At 40.0% G+C, this 22,582-nt stretch overlaps 1 protein-coding gene across 2 annotated transcripts; it reads left to right on the forward strand.

Annotated features, from left to right (window-relative positions):
• Window positions 1-11,437: 11,437 nt before the first annotated feature.
• On the forward strand, window positions 11,438-21,495 carry LOC140521579 (interleukin-36 alpha-like). 2 transcript variants are annotated; one of them, XM_072636773.1, is made up of 5 exons: window positions 11,438-11,572; window positions 12,270-12,313; window positions 14,549-14,659; window positions 15,639-15,778; window positions 19,278-21,495. In XM_072636773.1, the coding sequence occupies exons 2-5, from the start codon at window positions 12,289-12,291 to the stop codon at window positions 19,488-19,490; spliced, it is 489 nt and encodes a 162-aa protein (XP_072492874.1). In that variant the 5' UTR covers window positions 11,438-11,572; window positions 12,270-12,288; the 3' UTR covers window positions 19,491-21,495. The 2 variants fall into 2 exon arrangements, with proteins under 2 accessions (XP_072492874.1, XP_072492875.1); XM_072636774.1 differs by having other exon boundaries at window positions 19,347-21,495.
• Window positions 21,496-22,582: the final 1,087 nt, after the last annotated feature.

The raw sequence follows: 22,582 nt of genomic DNA on the forward strand, positions 1-22,582 counted from the left end.
TCTCCCTTGATGTGTTATCTCCCTTGATCTTGCCAACAACCCTACGGGGTAAGTGCTATTACTTGGTAGAGGAGGAGGAGAAAAGTTAAGTGACTTACCCAGGGGTCATAACCTATTGGTTTGAAGCAGGATTTGAAATTGTCTTCTTGACTCCAAGTCCAATACTTCGACATCTCAAAATTAGCCTCTGTTATTCCTATGTACTGTTCTTATAGTGCCAAGCACCATACTTGTGCACTATATCCCTTGAAATTCCTGAAGGCAGCTATCATGTTATCCTTATTCTTTCTCTTTTTCAGGGTGAATAATCTCAGTCTCTTCCACCAGTCCCTTCAATGTCCTGATTAAAGTTGCTTAGGCTGAGATGAGGCCATGCAATCTGTCAGTGAGGGGAGACCAGAACTGTGAGGGGAGAGGTTAGTGCTGGGAGGGCTCCCTGGCTGAGTGAGAAAGCAGGACTGGTTAAGTTACACAGCCTTGGGGATTTTGCAAGGGTTGTCTTCAATGCCTGACATTCTCCCTCCTCATTTCCTACCTCCGAGAATTCCCAGTTTCCTTCATGGCTCAGCTCACATGTTGTTGTTCAGTCATTTTTCAGTCATGTCTGACTCCTAGTGACCCCAGTTAGGGGTTAAGTATTAGAGTGGCTTGCCATTTCCTTCTCCATCTCATTTTACAGATGAATAAACCAAGGCAGACAGGGTTCAGTGGCTTGTCCAGGATCACACAGCTAGAAAGTGCCAGAATCCAGATTTGAATTCAAGAAGATGAGTCTTTCTGACTCCATCCCACTGTGCCTCCTACCTGCCCCAGATAGGGCCATAAATTCAAAACAGTAAGGGACTTTGAACGTCACCAAAGATAACCTCTTCCTTTTACAGATGAGCCCAAAAGGTTAATAAGTGTGAAAACAGTCAGGTACTGTGCTCAACACCTTTATTATCTCATTTGGTCTTCACAATAACCCTGAGAGGTAGGTGATATTATAATTCCCATTTTATAGATGGGGAAACTGAGGTCAAATCACTTGCCCTACAGAATACTGTTAGTATGTGTCTGAGGCTGGATTTCATATCAGATCTTCCTCATAGCCTAGAATCATCAATGAATGGCTGTAAGAGACCTCAGAAGAACACGCCCTTTCATTTAACAGATGAGGAAACTGAGGGACAAGGAAGTGAAGAGAATTGCCTAAGGTCTTAGCACTGACAATCATCTTACAGTGCTGGTCTCTGAGGTCCCTTCTAGCTCTTCATTCATGATTCTAGGCTAGGTGGTGCAATGGGTAGAGCACTGGAGTCAGGAAGACCTGAGATAAAATCCATTCTCAGAAACATACTAGCTATATTCTCCTGGGCAAGTCATTTAATCTCTAGATGAGTCAGTTTCCTCATCTATAAAATGGGAATTATAACTATAATCAGTTTTAATGGCATTTACCTCCCAGGGCTGTTGTAGCTGACATCAAACCCGAACCCATCTCTAATCCAATAGGCCAGCTGTCTGACAATTGCTTTTCAGTTCACTCCCCATTTTGTTTTCTGGTGTCCACTGGGCCTTCAATGAGTAAGACAATCCTTCTACATTTCCTCTAATTGATTCTTTATGCTCCACCACAGTAGTTGTTGCAAACCTTCTCTTGTCTCCTCCAGTTTACAAGGTACCCCTTTCAGCTGAGAGTCTCATATTTCACTGAAAAAACCTGAGACCATTTGCCAATAAGTCCCTCTCCTCCCCTTCTTATATCACAAGTCCTCAGCATCATCACTGATAACCTCTGCCTTCCTTCTTGATAAGTTCGACCTGTCTACATGTACCTTTAATCCCATTCTTTCCCATCTTCCCCAAACAAGTGCCCCATTACCATGCATGCCTCCTCTTTCTCTAGTCTTAAATCTCTTCCTCTCCACTGGATTCTTTTCTGCTGTCTACAAATTATGCCTGGATTCCCCTTATTCTTAAAAAGAAAAGCAAAAAATACTCATTGGATCCTATCATTCCTTCATAGATAATAGTCCTACATGTCTCCGTCCCTTTTCAGCTAAATTCCTTGACAAAGTGATCAACACTCTCTTCTAAATCTTTCATCCTTCCACTGAAACTACTCCCTCTAAAGTGACCAACTTTCTCTTCTGCAAAATCTAATGACCTTTCTCAGCACTGATCACTCATGATCTCTCTGTAGTATCTGACATGATTCACCACCTTCTTCTGGATTCTCTCTCCTCTCTGGTCTTTTTGTGATATTTCTCTGTCTTGACTCTCCTCCCATCTGTCTGACTGTTCTTTCTCAGTTTCAGGATCTTTATCTGTGTCATGGTCAATAACCATGGATGTTTCCCTTTTATCTCTATATTCTCTCTCCTCTGGCATCTTTGAGACCAGGGTCTCTTGTTTTCATATCCTTAGCTCTTAAGTTGGTACTTGGCACACGGAAGTACATAATAAAGCCTCATGAACTGATAGGGCCTGGTCCGGGCTTTATCATGATCATTGTAGACCTCTCCCCCTCCATATTCCATATTCCCATAAGCTAGCCATGTTATTATTAGTAGTATTAATTATCATTCCCATAAGCTATCATGTCATTAAAATTAAATTTGAAGACAATTTAATAAAAAATAATAAATAAATAATAAATTTGTTATTTTCATTCTTTGTCATGTTATCAATTTGGTAAGTGTGAGGCGTAAGAGAAAATCTAATTCTGATAAATGCAAATTTCTAAATTCGTGTTCAAAAGGCAGCTAGAAAGAGCTCTAGGCCTGGAGTTAGGAGGATCTGAGTTCAAATCTGGCTTCAGATACTTATTAGCTGTGTGACCCTAGGCAAGTTACTTAACCTCTTTCTGCCTCAGTTTCCACATCTATAAAATGAGGATAATAATAGCACCTACCTCCTAGGGTTGTTGTGAGGATCAAATGAGATCATTGTAAAGCACCTGGCACATAGTGAGTACTATATAAATATTAGCTATAATTATTATGATTATTTTTACTAAAAAACAAACTCTAGAAGTCCAAAATGGAAGAGGCACTATTTAACAGCTTGTCTTAAAATATGTGTGTGTGTGTGTGTGTGTGTGTGCGTGCGTGTGTGTGTGTGTGTGGTTTTTAATGAATAGCAAGTTTGGTATCAGTCAACAGAGTGAGAGAGCAACCACAAAGACCAATGCCATCTTGGGCTTCAATGAGAGGCATAGCTTTTAGGATTTGGGAGGCAACAGTCTCACTGTCCTTGGTCATGATCATGCCACACCTGGAATATTGTGCTCAATTTTGGAAAACACATTTTAGAAAGAGCATCATTGGGCAGCTAGGTGGTACAGTGGATAGAGCACTGGTCCTGGAGTCAGGAGCACCTGAGCTCAAATCCAGCCTGAGATACTTACTGGCAGTATGACCCAGGGCAAATCACTTACCCTCATTGCCTCCTCCCCCATTATTGACCTGGGAAATAAACAGAGGAGGGAAATTAGAATGGCGAATGGTTTTGAGTCCATGTCACATGAGGATTGGTTGAAAAATTGGGGCTGTTTAGCCTGAAGAAAAGAAAACTCATGTGAGGATGGAATATATCAGGAGACATGATAGTGATGGCCTGCTATCAGAAGGCCCATCATAGAAAAGGTAAATTGTAGCCAACTATCACTCAACAATTTAGATATGGCCTGTATTTGGTTCTGAATGCCCCATTTTAATTTGAACAACTCATCAAAATGAGTACAGAGGACAGTAAAGAAGCCTAGAAACTGAGTCCTGTGAGACAAATCCTGTCTGTGAGGAATCTGGGGATGTTGAGCCTTGAGAGACTAAGTAACGGATAGAATAACTGTCTTCAGATATTTGAAAAGTCAGCGTATAGAAAAGGAAATCGAAGGTCTATTTGTTCTAATGAACTGAACTGAGACCAGTTTGGTCTAACAACCTACATGTTACCAGGATTTCATTTTAAACCAACAAATAGAGTAGAATTTCCCAGTAGTGCAAAATGATCTGCCTGGTGACTGGGCTACTTAATACTTATACAATATAGTTCATATATATATTACACACATATATATACATATATACTTACACAATATAGTACAATATAGTTCAATATGAAAGTGTTCCAAAAGAGGTCAAATTCCTGTCTTTTAGAGAATTTAGAGATAGGATTCCTCTATTGATGGGAAGTTGGATTTGATAATTGATAGATTCCTCCCAACATGAATATTCTATTGTTAACATTTTGGGAAGTCACCATGGAAAATGCAGTTGGTTGGTGAGTACTTGCTCCATTCTAGTCCCTCTGCCTTGATGAATAGGGTCAGAGGTGAATCCATCCGAAGCCTTGCCTGTCTTATCTGAGAGCATGGTTTAGGATGTAATCTTTTCATTGGTCCTTGTTCTTCCAAGGGACACCATTTTGGGCATGGATCTAGATTGGCCATGTTTCGTTCCCTCCTTCTGTGCTTCTAAGACTCCCAGACATCCCTGCCATGATTGAACTGCCATCTCACTATGAAATTTCCCTCAGTGCCTAGGGTTTTCTTACTCAGCATCACCTTTTCACCATGCCAGCCCCTTTTTCCCACTGGAGAAAGTTTTGGGGTGGGGGAAGGGTGTCCATTTTGGAAATGAACTTAGGCCAACCATGCTTTAGTCATGTTCCTTCATCACCTTTTCCACTCCCTTCTTCTCTTCACTATTATATGTTGTTTTTCACCAATTAGAAGGTAAACCTTCTTGAGGCAGGGACTATCTTTCTTTATGCTTCTATTTGTATCCTCAGTAGTTAACACAGTACCTGGTACATAATAAGTATTTAATAAATGCTTATTGTCTGTTGCCAGTCTGCCTTTCCTACCTATCCCTTTCGCTATGGACATTTAATCAGGCACACCTTTTGATAGCAATTAACTATCTTCCTATCCTACGGACAATATGATGACCCTTGGATCCATGTGATTCTCTTTTCTGTTCTATGGAATTTACATCAGATGAAAATTTAGTAGTACCCTCAAAATAGCTATGAGCCCCCAGTTTCCCAGTTTGGAAAATTAAAAACATTCAGATGGAGGCTTGGTTCTCTGTCCCAATTTAATTTTTTGTGTACTTAGTTAACCCTTTGTGCCTCTATTTTTGAGGCAACATCAATATACAGGCAATGTTCATGTGAAAAAAGTGAGAGAATATTATAGTATCTGTAACTGGACAGGTGTGGAAAGGGGAAGTCTGAGAAGGAGCAGCCTTGTTCTTTTTGAGGGGGATAATTTCCTTTAATCCTTGAAGAGGTGTGTATAACTGAAAGTTTCAACATGAGGTGTCTGTTCTGAGGTGCCTATGGAGGTTGGATAGCCATTCTCAACTTCCCTTTCATCTACCCCAACTCCACCCTGGTTTCCTGTTTACTTTTCAGTTTCTGCCCACTGTTGCAGCACTAAACGGTTTTCAGTTTGGATGATCAAATATCAGACAACTAGCACTGGTGACACTATCTACTCATTCCTTCTTCTCAGTATGTTCACTCTCAGACTCAGAGAGTCTCTTTTTTAAACTGTCTGGCTTGACTCAAGTTTTTCTTCTGGCTTAAGGATGAAAATAGTCCAGAAGGCTCTCAGGGCTATGTCTCTGTGACCTAGGAATCCCAGAATACCACTTGGTTCTCAATCTTCTATTATGCAAGATGTTTCTATGAATAGCTGTCACTCAGTGATGCTTTGCCCAGTTTGTAACGCTTTCTCTAGATATGGACAGCCAAGAGGGCTCATAGCCTTTTGACTTGAGCTTGCTACCTCCTAATGATACAGGATGTCCCAAGTCTTACTGCAGTGTTAAGCTATCACTGGCTTCCCGAATGACCTGTACAATAGGGCAAATATGAGTTAGTAACTATTCATTAGTGCTGCTCCATCTCTTGTATCTCTTCATGCCTTTGCCAAGGCTTGTACACACACACACACACACACACACACACACACACACACACACACACACATGCACACACACAGAGGAATGCATTCTGTCTTTACCTCTATTTCTTAGCATCCCTTCCTTCTTTCAAGTCACAACTCAGGTACCAAAGTCACAGGACCTGGGTTCAGATTTTGACCATCATATATACTACTTGTGTGACCTTGGATGAATGACTTTATTTCTCTGGGCCTCAGTTTCCTCATCCGTAAAATGAGGAGGTTGAGCTAGATGAACTCATCCCTCTTCTGGATCTAGGTCCATGGCTTTGATCTTGATCTACTTCTCTTTCTGAAAGATTGATTTCTCTTCTCTTCCTCTTAAAATTCCTTTTATGCATCAGGCACTGAATTATCAGAGTGCTTGTGTTCTTTCAATATGTTAGTTCCCTGAAAGCAATGGCTACTTTATTTGTCCATCTACATATCCTTAGTAGTTGTGGAATTCTTACCTGTGAGTCCTTAGGTAAGATCCTTAAACTCTCAGGTCTTGGTTGCCTAATCTGTAAAACCAAGGGAATGGAACAGAGGATTCCTAGGGTTCCTTCCATCTCTAAAGCTAAGCTCCAAAAATGTGTATGTGTTAGATTGATTGTTCATTCACTACTAAGCCTTATTTGATCATTCACAGGAAAGATGCAGTGTAGACTGAGAATTTAAATAGGTATGGACAAACATACCTCATCTTAAACTCCTATCCATACCAATTTCCATTTAATTTACCTTGATTAAACCTTTGGGCATTTCATTACACCAAGTATAAGTGGGGGATAGTAAAAAGATTTTCTTATAGCCAGATAATTTCTCCAGAGCTAGCATATTTAAAGATGTCATATAATGTAATTATGTGCATGTGTATACACATAAGTATACATATATGTGTATATACATACATGTACATATATACACAAGTATATGCATGCATGTGTATATTTGTACTTATGTCTGCACATATGTACTTATTTTTATATATACATGCTAGGGACTTCCAAACAATTCCTGACACTTATCTAAATCTATCCCTCTTCATTCTGCTTGATTCTGGCTCTCTGGGGCTGCAGAGTGACCTCATTTCAAAGGTTTTTAATTATTCTCTTGCAGCATTGGTAGAGAAAGGTTGATTGGCTTCCTTAGCACTCCTAATTCTTAGAGCAACTCTGCAGGACTCTCCTGATGCTTTATGTTTTTCTAACTTCTCTCCCTAGTAGCAAACTGAAAAGAGATCAGAAGGAAAAGAGCAGCCATGCTCTGTCTTGTGATTTTCTTCTTCTCAGTCAGGGATTCTGCTGGTAGATGCCTAGTGGTCTCCCTCTCCCAGTCAGTATCTAGTTCACTTGGAATGGGGTTTATAGGTTTTATCAGTGTAAAAGTCATCTATTCCCATCCTCTCATTTTATAGATGAGGAAACTGAAGCCAAAAGAAAGACCTGAGTTCAAATCTATCCTCAGACACTTCCTGGATGTTTAGTCCTGGGCACATCACTTAACCTATATTTCCTCATCTATAAAATGAGAATAATAAAACACCTACTTCCCAGGATTGTTGTAAGGATCAAATCAGATCATAATTGTACATAAGAAGTACAATATAAATGGTGGTTGTTCTTATAGTAATGATATTGACTATTATTACAATATTCAAAACTAGGTCCTCTGAAAGCAAAGTAGGGTCATTTCCAGCGTGTCACATTTCCCCTGCACATTACTAAGCTTTGAGTTCTACAACCTGGGTCTTAGTTTTTGCATAGATGGCTTCTTAAATGGGCTTTGTTTTCTTTCTCACATTTAAAGCACATCTGAAGAAAAAAGTGCAAAGTCAAAAAGGTAGTCAATGAACAAATCAGTTATTGATCAGGCTTATGCCCCCATAGAAAAGGGCACAGTCTTGTGCTAAGCACAAGGAATGATAAAATGATTAACTCAGCATTATTAGTACAATCATTTGGAGGCCTAATATTCAAGCCTTGTTTGGATATCTTCTTTGCGCAAGATTGCTAATTAACCACTTTACATATCACTTTCAGTGATGATGTAAAGTACAGTGTGATGAGATGTTAAGCAAGGTCTTTCTGGTGGCCTCTCTCTGTTTCTCATGCTGGCACCAGCCCATTCTCAAGATGCAGTTGCATTCTCACTAGTAGATGCTGCTGTTTCTTAATGGCACTTAGGGGTCTTCCAGGACCTTTTGGTACTCACAGAATTGGTGCTAAAAGAAGGAAACACACAAATGAGGCAAAGTGTAGCCAGGACCTTTGTTGAAAGCCTAGATAATTGAGTCCATACTCTACCATTATTATGTCAGGAAAGAGAAGAATCATCTTTAAACTAAAGACGAAAAAGGTGGCTAGCCCCAAACCTCCTTTTTATCAGGTTCATGGCCCTTTTCTTTTTTTTGCTGTCATGGGGTGGGGAGAATGACTAAGGGATCATTAAGAACCTATCACCCCATTCTAGAGTCCCTTCACCTCTGGACCACCACATATTTGAGAAAAATCAGGAAGTTCATCAACCACAAAAGACAGAAGAATCAGTCATTTTGTCCTTCCAAAAGAGCTCTGATCACATGCATGCTGGGATGACCTCTCTAAGTGCAGTTATTCTGGTGACACTGATTAACATTAAATGTTTTCCTGGATTGGATTGTCTTTGGGAAAGACTTGTAATTTCTCTAAAAAACTGAAAATTATTATTATGTGGAGAGGAATGCAGGGTCAAGTAGTGAATGTGAGCAGGATGCAACATATGATCAATAAAGAACTGCAAGGAGGTAAGGAATAAAAATTATCATCTGGGAAATGTATACTAGGAAGAAAGGATGAGCTGGTTGCATGGTGAAGGACATGGTGAGAATGACAGCTGGTCAGCCAGAGTGCTCCACTGATCTCAAGAGGTCAGGAGTTGAGTGGACTTTGTGGTGAACTTACAGAAAAAATGCAGCAAAAGTCAAGATGAGAAGATATGAATGGGTTGAGATCTGTATGATGGTAGGAAATATTCAAATTGAGGAGACTATCCATTTGAGAAAACTTGGAAGAAAGAGAGGACAGAAGAAAATTAGTGAAGATATGTGTGTGTGTTTATGTGTTTGTGTCCATACAAGTATGGTAAAATTAGATAAATTATGAAAGATGGAGAAAAAGAGATTCATACTCCTGGGGGAGGTGGGAGAAAAAATGGTAGGGAAGAATGAATTGATGCCAATTCAATTTTATTTTATTCAACAGACTTTTATAAGTGCCTGTTGTGTGCAGAGGAGAGTGCTGGGCCCTGGGAGAGATCATTATAAATCATGGTCCCTGCTCTTCTGGTTTATGGAGTATGACCAGTTAGTTCAGTCTTCCTGGAAACAGGCTGTTTGCTGCTTGGAAATAGCAAGAGGGATGGGGATTTGACAGGTGATATAACTTCAAGGTAAGTAGTAAGAAGAAGAAGCTGGTCACCTGTCATTTGGATGTGCTAACATTCACAAGATTGCTGCTTATGACTTGGGGATGACCATATACCTAATAAATCACTATGAAATATCATAGGCACATATGCAGTCAATGAGTGTTAGAGGGAGAGATACATTACACAAAGTAGGTGTGAACACTCACAGCCATGCCCAGTGAGCTGGCTGTGACCACATGGGACAATTTGAATGTTACCAGACCAGCCTCTCTTTCCACAAGGCAGGGGAATTCCCGGGCCTGTTCCAGAGGAATTTCTAGCATAATGCTTTGTCATTAAATCCCTATATGCATGTACAAGCATGGTTGGTGTCCTACAAAGAATTTCAGTCCAGACCCAACTAGATACAAGGCAGGGTCCCCAGCGCCCTTTCTGGGTATCACTGTGGTAAAATTACTCATCTTCCTTACTTCCCCAGAATTAATTGTAGTTTGAAGGGTAACCCTAGAATGGGAGGGTGGGCAGGTGTCACCCACTCACGTAGAAATGTCCTTATATTCAACATTTAGAGTTTTCTGGGGTATTGCAACGAAAGGAGTGGGAGATGTTGGATGACAATTTGAATGTATTACAAAGTAAAGGGAAGGGTCATTTTTTAAAAGGATGGGTGGGACCAGAACATGTTTGTAACAAGCATGGAAGCATTAAGGGACAAGTAAGGAATAAATACATAGGGAGAGGTTGGAAATGAGAGAGGATGAATGCGTGATAAGTAGTCAACAGAGGATGAGATCAAGGACACTCTTCGAGGGACTAACCTTGGTAAAGAAAAGGCAACTTCTTCCAAGGGAACTGGAGTGAAGTGGGAGAGGGTGAGCAAAGGTGTTCAGTGGTCCGATAAGAGCAAGGGGCAATGGAGAAGTTCATGATAGACAGCCTCCATAGGGAGCCTTTGTTAGAGTCCAGAGCTAGGGCTGAAGCACACATACATACCCATGGCAGCTTATTATTCATTCATTTCAGTCATGTCCTACACTTCATGGTACCGTTTGGGGTTTTCTTTGTAGCAATACTGGAGTGGTTTGCCATCTTCTTCTCCAGTTCATTTTACAAATGAGGAAACTGAGGCAAGCAGGGGTAAGCAACTTCTCCAGGGTCGCACAGCTAGTAAGTGTGTGAGAAATGATTCTCATCCATGGAACCCCCTTTCTTCTTCTAGGTACTCATGATAAAGAAAGCAGGATTTCTAGAAATGTTGAAGTGAATTCCTACTGGTCCAAGCTTTTTTTGCATTCTATGTGAACCATGAGAGAACCTGACAAGCAGAGTAAAAGTTCAGGGCCCCCAGAACAAGCTGTCCTGGAATATGATGGGTTCATTTTCTAAACTTGTCCCCTCTGGATGCCATATTGAACCCATAATTCTGGAGGTGGAGTCAGGTTCAAGAGCAGCAGACAAAGTGCTGGACCTGTAGTCAGGAGGACAACTTCAAGCCCAGCCGCAGACACTTACTTGCTCTATGACCTTGGGCAAGTCCCTGAACTTTTGATTACCTCAGTTTCCTTATCTATATAATGGGGATAATGGGAACACCTACCACCCAGGTTAGTTGTGAGAATCAAATGAGATGCTAATTGTACTTAAAGCACTATATAAGTGCTAGCTGTTATTGTTACTATTATTATTGAACTACGTATATGACCTTGAGCCAATAGTGGCTCTGAAGTCAGCAGTCACTGAGTTCAGATCCCGGCTCCAATACTAGTGACCTTGGGCACATCACTACATTTTCTGGGCCTCTCTTTCTTCATCTGTAACACGGGGTGGGAGGATGGGCACAATGGCCTCCAAGGCTCTTTCCACCTTTTTAAATAAAGCATACTTGCAGCTCTAAATCTATGATCTCATGAAAACCAGAAAGTCTGTTCCTTTAAGGAAACTCATCTGATGTCACTTTGTACATTTCCTGCTGGCTCAAATAAGACTTTTCCCTTGGGGTATCTGGACTGACCCACCCTGATGCTGCTGCTAGGGCAGCTCCCCACCCAAGAAGCTCCACCCCCAGAAAGAGCTATTTCTGGATGACTTCAGCCTATGGAGATGCCACTGTGGAAGTACTAAAGCTCCCACTTGGCTTATCTATCAAAGGCACAGAATTGCAGAGGAGACTTTGAAACTTCGCGGAACAATAGCTCAGACCCGGAGCCACAGGGACAAGGGTGTCACGTAGGTACCCTCTTGTTCACATCTACCCTCATGTTACTGTATCTCAGGCTTTCATGATGACTATGGGTCCTGATGAAGCTGGTCTAGGATCAGAATCTAGGCCTCCAAAGGCAGTGCTTTGTTGTAAGATCCTGTGGGATCCCAGGAGGTTCCTGACCCCTTGGGCATCTAAGGGACTCAATGTTAATGGTTAAAATGATGTTCCCTGGAGTCTTTGGAGTCAGAGTATACAAGTACTATTTATACTTATATCAGAGGCAACTAAATGGCATATTGGAGAGAGTACTGGAAGTGGAGTCAGAAGGACCCAGGTTCAAATCCAGCCGTACACACTTACCTGACAAGTCACTTAACTTGCCACTTCGTCTGCCTCAGTTTTTCCATTTGTAAAAATGGAATAATAATAATAGCATGCATTTCTCAGTGCTGCTGTGAGAAACAAATGAGATAATATTTGTAAAACATTTTGCAAACTTATAACACTGTATAAAAGCTAGTTATTATGAGTGCTGTATACATTTTTATATTACCTGTTCACGTGTCATATGTCCTCAGAAGAACATAATCTCCTTAAAGGGCAGGTCCATTTCTTTCTTTTGTCTCTACATTCTTAGTGACTGTCATACAGTAGGCACTTAAATACATGTTCAATGAATGAATATGCTCTATTGATAAGAATTCCATCTTGTCTCTACAGGTGTTGAGAAAACCCAATCATGGACAATAATGATGCACATAAATGTAAGTAACTGGGCAAGTGAATCACAGCCTGATATCAAAAAGTGATAAGAGTAACAGTGAAACATGAGGAAAATTGTCTAGTTGCCTTTTGTTCTAGGCTATGTCTGTCAACTCATCTTAGCCAATGGATGGGGAGCCAGGTAGAACCATAAGGGTGCCAGGTTCAAAATGAGAGATGCAGTTAGCCCAAGGAGAGAAGGCATTTTATAGTAATTACAAATTACTATAAAATTACATAAATTATAAATTATGTTAAGATTTGTAAAATGTTTTACACAGATTATCTCATCTGATCGTCATAATGGGAGGGAGTGTTCTACTATTGTGCCCATTTTACTGATGAGGAAACTGATCAGGGTCACACATCCAAGCAATGTCTGAGGGAGGATTTGAATTCAGGTCATCCTGACTCCAGGCTCACCACTTAATCCATTGACTCCAAACTGCATTTAAGGAAGAACATGGACACTCAGGCTGAAAAAAATCCTGCTGACCCCAAGCTATACTGTTTATAGCCCATGTTATTATAGATGAAAGTGACTTCAAGGTCAAAGGTGGAGGTAACCCAAAAGATCTGACTAGTGGACTTTGTTTTAGGGAGACAGAAGAAAGACACAGCTAGGGCATGACTATGCATAGCTCTCAAGTACCAAAGCATGGAGACTCCCCAAAAGAGGGCTGAGATAGCATGAGGATAAAACCTACAAGGAATTGATGGCTTAGGAGCAAGCTAGGGAACAGTTTCTTCTTAATAGGAATTTTTTTGGGAAAAGGTGAATGTAAAGAGGGAAAGGAGTCCCTTTTCTCATCCATTGACCAGGGGTCAGAGCAAAGTGTCAAAGGTATTTTAAAAATTTTTGATTTGTGGGAAGTATATCCTTGCCTAGGACCTGGACTCCTACAGTCAGAATGAAAGGCAAGAGAAAGAGATTTCAGAGAGCTGAGGTGTAGATACCCAGTGAGGTGTCCACCTGGTGGTGGATAGAGTGCTGGCTTTGAAGTCAGGAAGACCTATGTTCCAATCTTCCCTTAGATAACTATGGGCTGCGTGACTATGAAAAAATCCCTTAAGCTCTCTCAGTTTTCTCTTCTGTAAATGAGCTGTGTAACTCTGAAAGTCACTTAAGCTCCCTCAATTTTTTCATCTGTAAAATGGACATAATAATAAAACGTACTTCAGAGCTGCTGTGAGAATCAAATGAGAGAAGTCAAGTAAACAGTATGTACTAAGTACCTATTATTTGCCAGACACTATGTCCTCTAAAAATGCTATCGTCAGTTTCACCATTAATCTCCTACAGAAAAGGAGCTAGAACTGAGTTAACAGAAAGATCAAAGAAATCAAGGCTGAATGGAGCCAGTTAATGGTGAGGGCTAGGATTAAACTACTCACAAAGTGTGTTCCTATTATTGTTTTTCATCTTGTTTTATCCTCCACCTTGTCCCAGCTACTCAATTATATATTACTATAATATTACAATTATATAATTACTATATTTGCATAATATATTACATTTGCATTATAATAAGTGTCCTTGAAATTACATAAGAGTTTGTTCATTCTTATCTGGGGACAGTGGAAGGGAGATGGGAGAAGAGGAATTCCTTCTGCCTTCTCCCATCAGGGTGAACCCAAAGTAGTAGTGATGAGAATACGGAGGGTGCCTGGGGCTGGGACATGGACTGACTAGCATGAAGAGGAATGAAGATGATGTGGTATGAGTGGAGGTGTTGGAGAAGGCAGAGGATATCTCTTTCCCCTGCACTGTGACCTGGACCTGGGCTGAGCAGAATCACAGTTGGATATCTAACGCTTGTTTTGCAAATTTGGATCTTTTTCTTTAACCCTATATCTAGGAACCTGGAAGTTTTCATCCTTCTCCTTATCCCTGTTGTGGTCTGTGGTTGCCTCTCTGTGCCTTATTGATTTGGGTCCATCACTAAGCTTCCTCTTGACTAGATCAGACAATGTCTGGCCAATCTAATCTATCACAGAAATGTCATATCATTAAAATAGTCTCCCAAATGATTTTTCTAGGTCTTTCTTTTTTGAGTCTTTTGACTTTAATGGAGAGTCAACAAAGGTGCTTAATTTTTTAAAACTCTTTTCTTCTCTCCCTTCCATTCCTTATTACCATTCTGCCTTATTATCCTTTAGGAAATCGGAGGATACTCCCATAACCCCTGTTTTATCCTTAAAAGATAGATTAATAGAATTTTCATTTTATTCTCCAGTTGCAATGCAGAAGCCCAGTCTTTTCCGTATCCAAGACTCCAACCAGCAAGTGTTGGCCCTGAAGGATAATACTCTTATAGCAACGCCACACAGTGACCACGTGACTCCTGGTGAGTCTATCTTCAGATGGCCTCTCCCATAAGGGTCCTTTTCAGTCAGTACATTAGCTTTTATTGATACACTAAGTAAGCACTGTGGAGCTAAAGAAAGGCAAAAACATCTTCCCTGCCTTCAAGGAACTCAAATAATTGGAAAGACAATATGGAACTATCTAGGTCATACAGAACAGATGAAGACATTCTTTAAGGGGAAACCATGAGTAGGTGGGAGATGGGGGTTGGGAAAGATCCCCTGTAGAAGGTGAGATTTTAACTGGGACTTGAGAGAAACCAGAAAAGCCAGGAGACTGAGATAAAGAGGGAGAGTATTTCAGACATGGGAGTTCTTAACTTGGGTATGGGAACTTTAAAAAAAATTTAATACTTATATTTCAATGAGTTACCTTTTGTAAGACTGTATATTTTATTTTATGCATTTAAGCACATGATGTTGAGAAGGGGTCCACAACCTTCACGAGGCTACCCAACGGGAAGGTTATGAGCCCACCCCCTAGTTCTATGACAAGGAAGTTACGAGGTGGAGAGTGTTTGGGAGAAAGGGAGTAAATTCAGGTTGGAAAGTTTTGAGTTTAAGATGTCTATGGGATACCCAGTTCAAGATGTCCATTATCAATTTAGAGGACCCCTAAAATGTTGATACTTACCTAACAAGACAGAAACCTTAACAATTTGGAGGAAAGCATGCGAAACATGCACCTTATGACCCATCTATCTGCCTGGGTCTTACTTGAGTGAGTGTTCACTGAGAGAGAGATGGGAAGACCCAGCAGCTCATTTCAGCCAACAGCCTTGGGAAAGAGGGTGTTCTAAAGAAGTCCTTCACCCCTGTGCTTAAGGCTTTTCCAAAATCAGCATCTACACCACTCTCCTCCCGTCCTTTATACTGGACTCATATCTACGCCCCTATTCCACTGCGACAAATAGTGTGACTTATTCTACTTGCACGCACTCTCTCTCTCTCTGTTCCCAGTCGATTTGGAATCAATGCCTTGTAGAGACAAAGAACTCCTCACGGGAAACCATGGGACAGCTGTTTATCTGGGAATAAGAGGCAAAGAACTCTGTTTGTTCTGTGAAGAAAGTGGAGGGCAGGCCATTCTGAAGCTGAACGTGAGTGCCTAGGAAAAACATTCACTTCTCCCTAATAGACAGAAGGAAAGGCATGGATGAACTCCAGTGCTCTAGTATTTCATTTGAACATATCTGTGTGTGACATTCTGGAAACAACTCTGCAGAAACCATTCTTTCTGCTATTGTTTCCAGGCGGTGACTCTGCTAGGCTCCTCCCTGAGCTCACCTCCTCTTTAGAGGGTAAGACTTGGTAAGAGCAAAGTACCTGCCAGTGTAGAACTGACCTCCCTCACTTTTCCCTCTTCATGTTTCATTAAAACCTTAATATTGGACATGAATACAAACAATGCCATGGATGAGTACTTAATAATGACTTACATTTAAGTTCATTCATTTCAATGTTTTCAGGGTCACGGCATTATTTTAGTATTTTCCTTTAAATCTTCCTGAGAAATATTTGTCCATGCATGGGAACCCTCTCTTCCAACTCTTCGTCCTTTCCCAGCTCATTTTACACATTAGGAAACTGAGGCAAAGTTAAGTCACTTCTTTAAGGTCCCACAGCTAGAAAGTGTCTGAGGCTGGCATTGAACTCAGGTCCTCCTGACTCTGGGCCCAGGGCTCTATCCACTGAGCACCTATCTGCTCTTTCCTCATAGGATCCCAGTGCCTTCTGGAGTAGAAGATAGAGAGCTTGACTTAGAGCTAGGTCAGCCTGGATTCAAGTGTAGATTCTGACATACTTTGCCTATGTAACTCTAGGCAAGGCAGTGTGGTATGGTAGATACACTTGGAATCTGGGAGATGTTGGTTTAAATCTTGTCTTTAGTATTTATAAAACTTTAAAGTTTGCAAAGGACTTTACTTATGTTATCGCACTGGATCATCACAATAACTTTGTGAGGTAGGGGCAATTATTTTCCCCATTTCTCAGGTGAGGAAACTGAGAAGTCGTAACTTTAACCCGAGGTCTCAGAGGCAGGATTTGAACCCAGGTCCACTAACTCCAGAGATAGAAAGATGATAGATAAATAGATGGATGGATGGATGAATGGATATATGGAAGGATGGAGAAATAGATGAATAGACAGATGGAAGGATAGATAAATGAATGGATGGATGGAGAGATAGATGAATAGATAGATGGATGGATGAATGGATGACTAGATGGATGAACAGATAGATGGATAGAGATCTAATTTGATAGATATCAAATATAATAAATGTCCGTAATCAGAGTTCTACCATAATTGTCTCTTCATGATATGACAGTGACCCTATAAACCAAGGCTATGTTAGCAAAACTCAAACTCTGACAGGTCCTTCTAAACTGGAAAGACTCTGAGTATGGATGTAGCAGGACACTGTGTCTGTCATCTTCAGAGCAGGCTTACTAAATTCAGAGAGGCTCATCAGTAGGTGAGCAATCAGAGATCTTGGTACATGTTGAGCAATCTGTTGAGCAAGAATATACTTGGGAATTAAGGGAGGGGAGTGGGCAGACAAGATTACTGTTCTCTTATCTTTTTCTTCTGAGAACTATGTGATGCAAAGGGTAGAGCACTGGGTCTAGAGTCAGGAAGACCCGAGTTCAAATCTGGGCTCAAACATAACTGTGATCTTGGGCAAGACATTTAACTTCTCTGTGCCAGTTTCTATAAAAGGGGAAAAAATAATGCTTATCTGTGAAGTAGGTAGTGTTGCATTGAGGACAAGTTAACATATATAAAATGCTTTGCAAAACATTTTTTTTCATTTTTAAAATTTATTATTTTATTTTTCTCTAATTACATGTACAAATTTTTAACATTTTTTTAAAGTTTTGAGTTCCAAGTTCTCTCCCTCCCTCTCTCCTTCCCTCCCCAAGAGAGAAGGCAAGCAATTTGACACAGGTTATACATGTGTAGGCATGAAAAACAGATTTTCATGTAAGTCATGCTATGAAAGAAAACAGAGACAAAAAAGCAACAAAATAAAGAAAGGAAAGAGAAAGCGATTTTAATTTGCATTCAGGCTCCACCAGCTCTTTCTGTGGAGATGGAGAGCACTTTTCATCATAAGTCCTTCAGAATTGTCTTAGATCAGCGTATTGCTGAGAATAGCTAAGGCATTCACAGCGGTTCATCATACAGCATAGCTGTTTATTGTGTCCACTGTTCTGGTTCTGCTCATTTCACTTTATGTCAGTTCATGTAAGTCTAGGTTTTTCTGAGAGCATCCAGCTTAATAGTATTCCATCTCAATCGTATACAGCAACTTGTTCAGATATTCCCCAAATAATGGACATACCCTCAATTTCCATTTCTTTGCCACTATAAAAAGAGATACTATAAAGAGTGATTTCCAAAACGTAAAGAATGATTTAAATATTAACTATTATTTAAAATTTTCAGGCCATCAGAACTGCCCAGTTAGATAGAATTTGGACCTGTGATTGCGTTAGCTACACATTTATTATAGTTGTTTTCCCTGCACTGCCTTACCCTGTCTCAGACCACAGGAAAAATACATATATAATATATTATTTACATATTTATTTTATATAATTAATTATGTTATCAATATCTATATAAATATATTTAATTTTAATATTTTATATTTGTATGCAATATAAATACATAATAAAATTACATAGAATATATGTATGTATATATGTATTTTGCCTAGTCATTACCTGGAGGAACCCATACCAGAGTCCTAGGGCCAAGAGGAGGCTCTTGGGAGAGCACCAGTTGACTGGCCAGTCCTTGAAAGCATGCACATTTAGTCACACAGCTTGTTGTTCAATCATTTTTCAGGCGTGTCTGACTCTTTGTGACCCCTTTTGTGGCTTTACTGACAGAGATATTGGAGTTTGTCATTTCCTTCTCCAACTCATTTTGCAGATAAGGAAACTAAGACAGACAAGAAATTTGCCCAGGGCCACACAGCTAGTAAGTGTCTGAGGCTCAGGTCGTCCTGACTCCAGGTCTGGTACTCTGCCCACTGGCTGCTTAGACAACCTCTACAAATGCCTTATGGAGGAATGGAGGGGCCCAGCTCTCCACTTCAGAGCTTACACAAGTGTTCTCTAACTGTTTCTTGTCTATTTACTATTTAGTGAAGAAAATCTTTTGAAATATCTGCTGATGAGACTAAGAACTGGGAAAATTATTGCCTATATGGTGACCAGGTGGAGGAGGTGCTCTTACAGTATCTCTTCCATTTCATTCAAATGACTTGGAGTAAGAAGAGACACATGATTTGGTCAGTTAGTGACTTTTGTATCCATGCCCGTTTCTGGGCCAGCAGTCAACCAAAAGACAGGAAACAGTTACAGAACATCTTCATGTGTTCTCCACTCTACATTATTAGGAATATTCAGAAGTAGGCTCATCCAACCTGCTTATTCCCAGGACTGAGTTCTAGCAACTGAAAAACAAGGCTGTCCCTCATCTCTTCCTCTACTTCTGTGAACTATAGATCTATTTGGTTCCCACCTGCCTCCGCTCTCTCTCAAGTCACCTCCTATAAAAGATCTTTTCTTTCTGCTCTACAGAATAAGAATATAATGCAACTGTATGATTCAAAGGATGCAATGAAGCCTTTTGTCTTTTACCAAAATCAGACTAATACCACATCAACCTTTGAGTCAGCTGCTTTTCCTGGATGGTTCATTTGCACCTCAAATGAGATGGATCGACCCGTCACAATGACGCAAAACAGAGGGACAAACTACAATACAGCCTTTTTTTTAACATCCCTAAAGTGAGATGGACAACTTCACCTGAACTTGCTGAAAAGTGGGGGCTCTTAATCTTTTTTTTTAATGTCATAGATTCCAGTATTCTGGCAAAGTTTATGGGTCTATGTGAACCAACCCTTCTCCAAATCATGCTTTTAATTAACCAAAAAAATCAATCAAACGTGTTTTGTTCTCAAAATATTTTAAGTATCAGTTTATTTGAAGTAACAAAAGGTCTAGAGTCTCAGGAGTAGTAGTGAAAATGGGAAGCAAGAGTATCTATCAATACCAAAACTCAAATTTTACCACAAAGTTGTAATCATTAAAAGCTTGGCACTGATTCATAATCAACCAATAAATATTTTTTAAACACATACTATGTGCCAGGCATTGTGCAAAATACTGAGGATACAAAAAAGGGTAAAAGAAAGGCCTTGTCATCAAGGTGTTTACAGTCTAAAGAGTTGATCAGTGATTGATCAATAATGAAGATTAGATAGAAAACAAAGAGGCAAAGAAATCCAGTAGTATAGTGTTTGCTCAAACCAAAGACCCCAGTCACTGATTTGGGGGGTGAGGTGAGGTGGAGAACTCACTATTTGACAAAATTTCTGGGAAAACTGGACAACAGTCTGGCACAAATTAAGACCAAACTTCTCCTACTGTACACTAAGATAAGCCCCAAATGGAATGCAGATTTTAAAAAGTCACATTATTAACAAATTTAGAGAATAAAGGAAGAAAATGTCATTTTCATCCTCACAAGATCCCTGAATGATCTCATTATGGTAGTTAAGGAACAAACCTGGTCATAGGGCAGGTCTAAGAAGAACTCTGAATAAAAAGCTAGTATAGGCCAATGATATATGGAAAGGCCCCCCTCAGTGGTATAGACAGGCTGTCCCCAAAGTCAGTATGGTTTAAGCTTAAAATTGGCACATCCTATATTTTCATCTAGCTATTTTTATTTTAAACAGGATACATGTATTATTTCATTTCTCTTCTCAATTTATGAAGTGAAAAAAAAAAAACATTCCCACCCACATTTATCCCTTTCCCATCATGGGGGTGAGGGACACAGCGCCCCAGCAATCTGGAAAATCTACAAAAAATTTCATGCCTCTCCCTTTGTACCAGAGAAGAAGTCTGAATTATTATGGTATTGAAAGATAAAATATGCTGACATTATACAATACTATACACATATTTTATGCATTTCTGAGTTTCTCAACTTTTTCTATTTGTTGACTGGTTTTCCCATCTGTAAAGCTCCTCCAAAATTCTTGTTTAATTTTTTATGCTGGCCTGCAATATATTGAAACCAGAGTGGGGAAAGTCAGGATGTAGAAGGGATAACTGTGCCTTATGGATCCAAAGGATGAATATGTACATGAAATTGTGAATCTGTTATTTAGAATTTTCTTTTATTTTTAACATAATCTGAGCTTCTCTGGGTATGCTTAGTTTGTTCAACATGGTGCCTGTCTTGTCTCCACTGCATCCATTACCACATGGGTGGGAGTACATCTCCTTTGATAGGCTCTCTGCATCTTTAAAATTGAGTCCAGAAGGTGGAGATCACAGTTCATCCAACAATGATGCCATGATCTGAACTGGTGAGAGGGAAACATGCTCCTTCTCCTGCTCCCTTTCTCTCTTACCCCATCTCTAAAAAATGAGAGTGGAGGTATTTATTTCTGTTCTGTATTGTTTGGCCTCTTTGGATTCAGGAGGTAGTTCTTATAAGATCTACAACCTTGGACCATGGTGACCTTGGAGCCAGGATTACAAGCAGGATGGTGCAGTTAGGCAGCCTGGAATAGAAGCCTGAGGAGCCAGGGTGTCTGGGACTCAAGCCCAAGAAGGGTTTTAGATGGATAATAGATAATGCTCTCTGGAAAGCAAGAAACACTATGCCATTAATCCCTTTCACTTCCCAAAGCTACTGAGGCAGTGCAAGGGGGAAGCAGAATTGTAGTATGTGTATTTGTAATTATACCTTTTGAAATAAATATTTCTTTGTAAGAATGAATCCAGTTATTAGTGGCTAAATGGAACTGGGGTACTACCCCTACACTTGAGGAAACACCATTTAGGGACAGGGGAGCTGGAACCATTGGAAGAGAATCCAGACATTCCCTAAATCCCCTTAAAGACATCAGAGAGTCCTGGGAAAGGGGTAAAATGTGACATACCCTCACCTTTAGGACAGCAGGTGCTAGAGTAGTTTGGTTACATGAAGTTTATAATAAATTCAACATGTACCTTTCAAAACTGTCCTGTTTATTTGGGATTCCTTCTGCCTTTCTGTTCCCTTTCTCTCTTTCTTTTGGGGGGGGGGACCTTATCCTTAGCCCTTTCTTCCTTACATCTCTGTTTCCCATTAGGATAAAAAAGAGAAAATCAAGATCCTTGGAATACATACGCAGAGTCAAGTTAAACAGATCCTACATTAGCAGAGTACAAAATAAAGTCTTATTCTGTGCCCTGAATCCATCATCTCTCTTTTGGGGAGTGTGGGGTGGGGGAAGCTGGCTTTCTCACTGATCTTCTGGAGTTGTGGTCACTTGTTGCCTTTATCAGAGTTCCCAAGTCTTCCAAAGTTGTTTGTCTTTACAATTAAATGAAACATCTTCAGGGCATAGGTAAAAATGAGGGGGATCTTTTATTTTAGGTATTAATTTAGGATATTAGAAACCTGCAAAGAAGACCCTGATGAAGAGGAAGCTGCTAAAAGGACTGTATATTGAAATAGTTCTCTTGGATTCTGTTTATTTGTTTGTATGAGGATACAATGAGCTAGCATTTTATTCCATTTTAATAAGCACTTAGTGCTTATCATAAGGTTATTGCTTATACACAATATTGCTTGTAGACAGTACCTAGTATAGGCCAATCCAATCCAATCAATATTTATTAAATCAGTACAGTTTTAAGTTATTAAAGCTTGAATAGATTATGCATGACTATATGCATGATACATGCAAAATGAATACGGAATTGTTTGGGGAAAGAGTACCCAGGGATGCCCATGGAAGGACAAAAGACTGAAATAAGAGGGTTTTTTGGTTACCCTTGATGGTATATGCAGTTGTCTGCCTATCTTTCCACACCAGCTC

This window comes from Notamacropus eugenii, chromosome 1 (genome assembly GCF_028372415.1).
Source record: "Notamacropus eugenii isolate mMacEug1 chromosome 1, mMacEug1.pri_v2, whole genome shotgun sequence".
NCBI classification, from domain to species: Eukaryota; Metazoa; Chordata; class Mammalia; order Diprotodontia; family Macropodidae; genus Notamacropus; species Notamacropus eugenii.

Coding starts and splice junctions, on each gene's coding strand:
- LOC140521579 (XM_072636773.1), top strand. CDS start 12,289: ATGGACAATAATGATGCACATAAAT. Junction 14,660..15,638: donor CAGTGACCACGTGACTCCTG/GTGAGTCTATCT, acceptor CTCTGTTCCCAG/TCGATTTGGAATCAATGCCT. Junction 15,779..19,277: donor AGGCCATTCTGAAGCTGAAC/GTGAGTGCCTAG, acceptor TCTGCTCTACAG/AATAAGAATATAATGCAACT.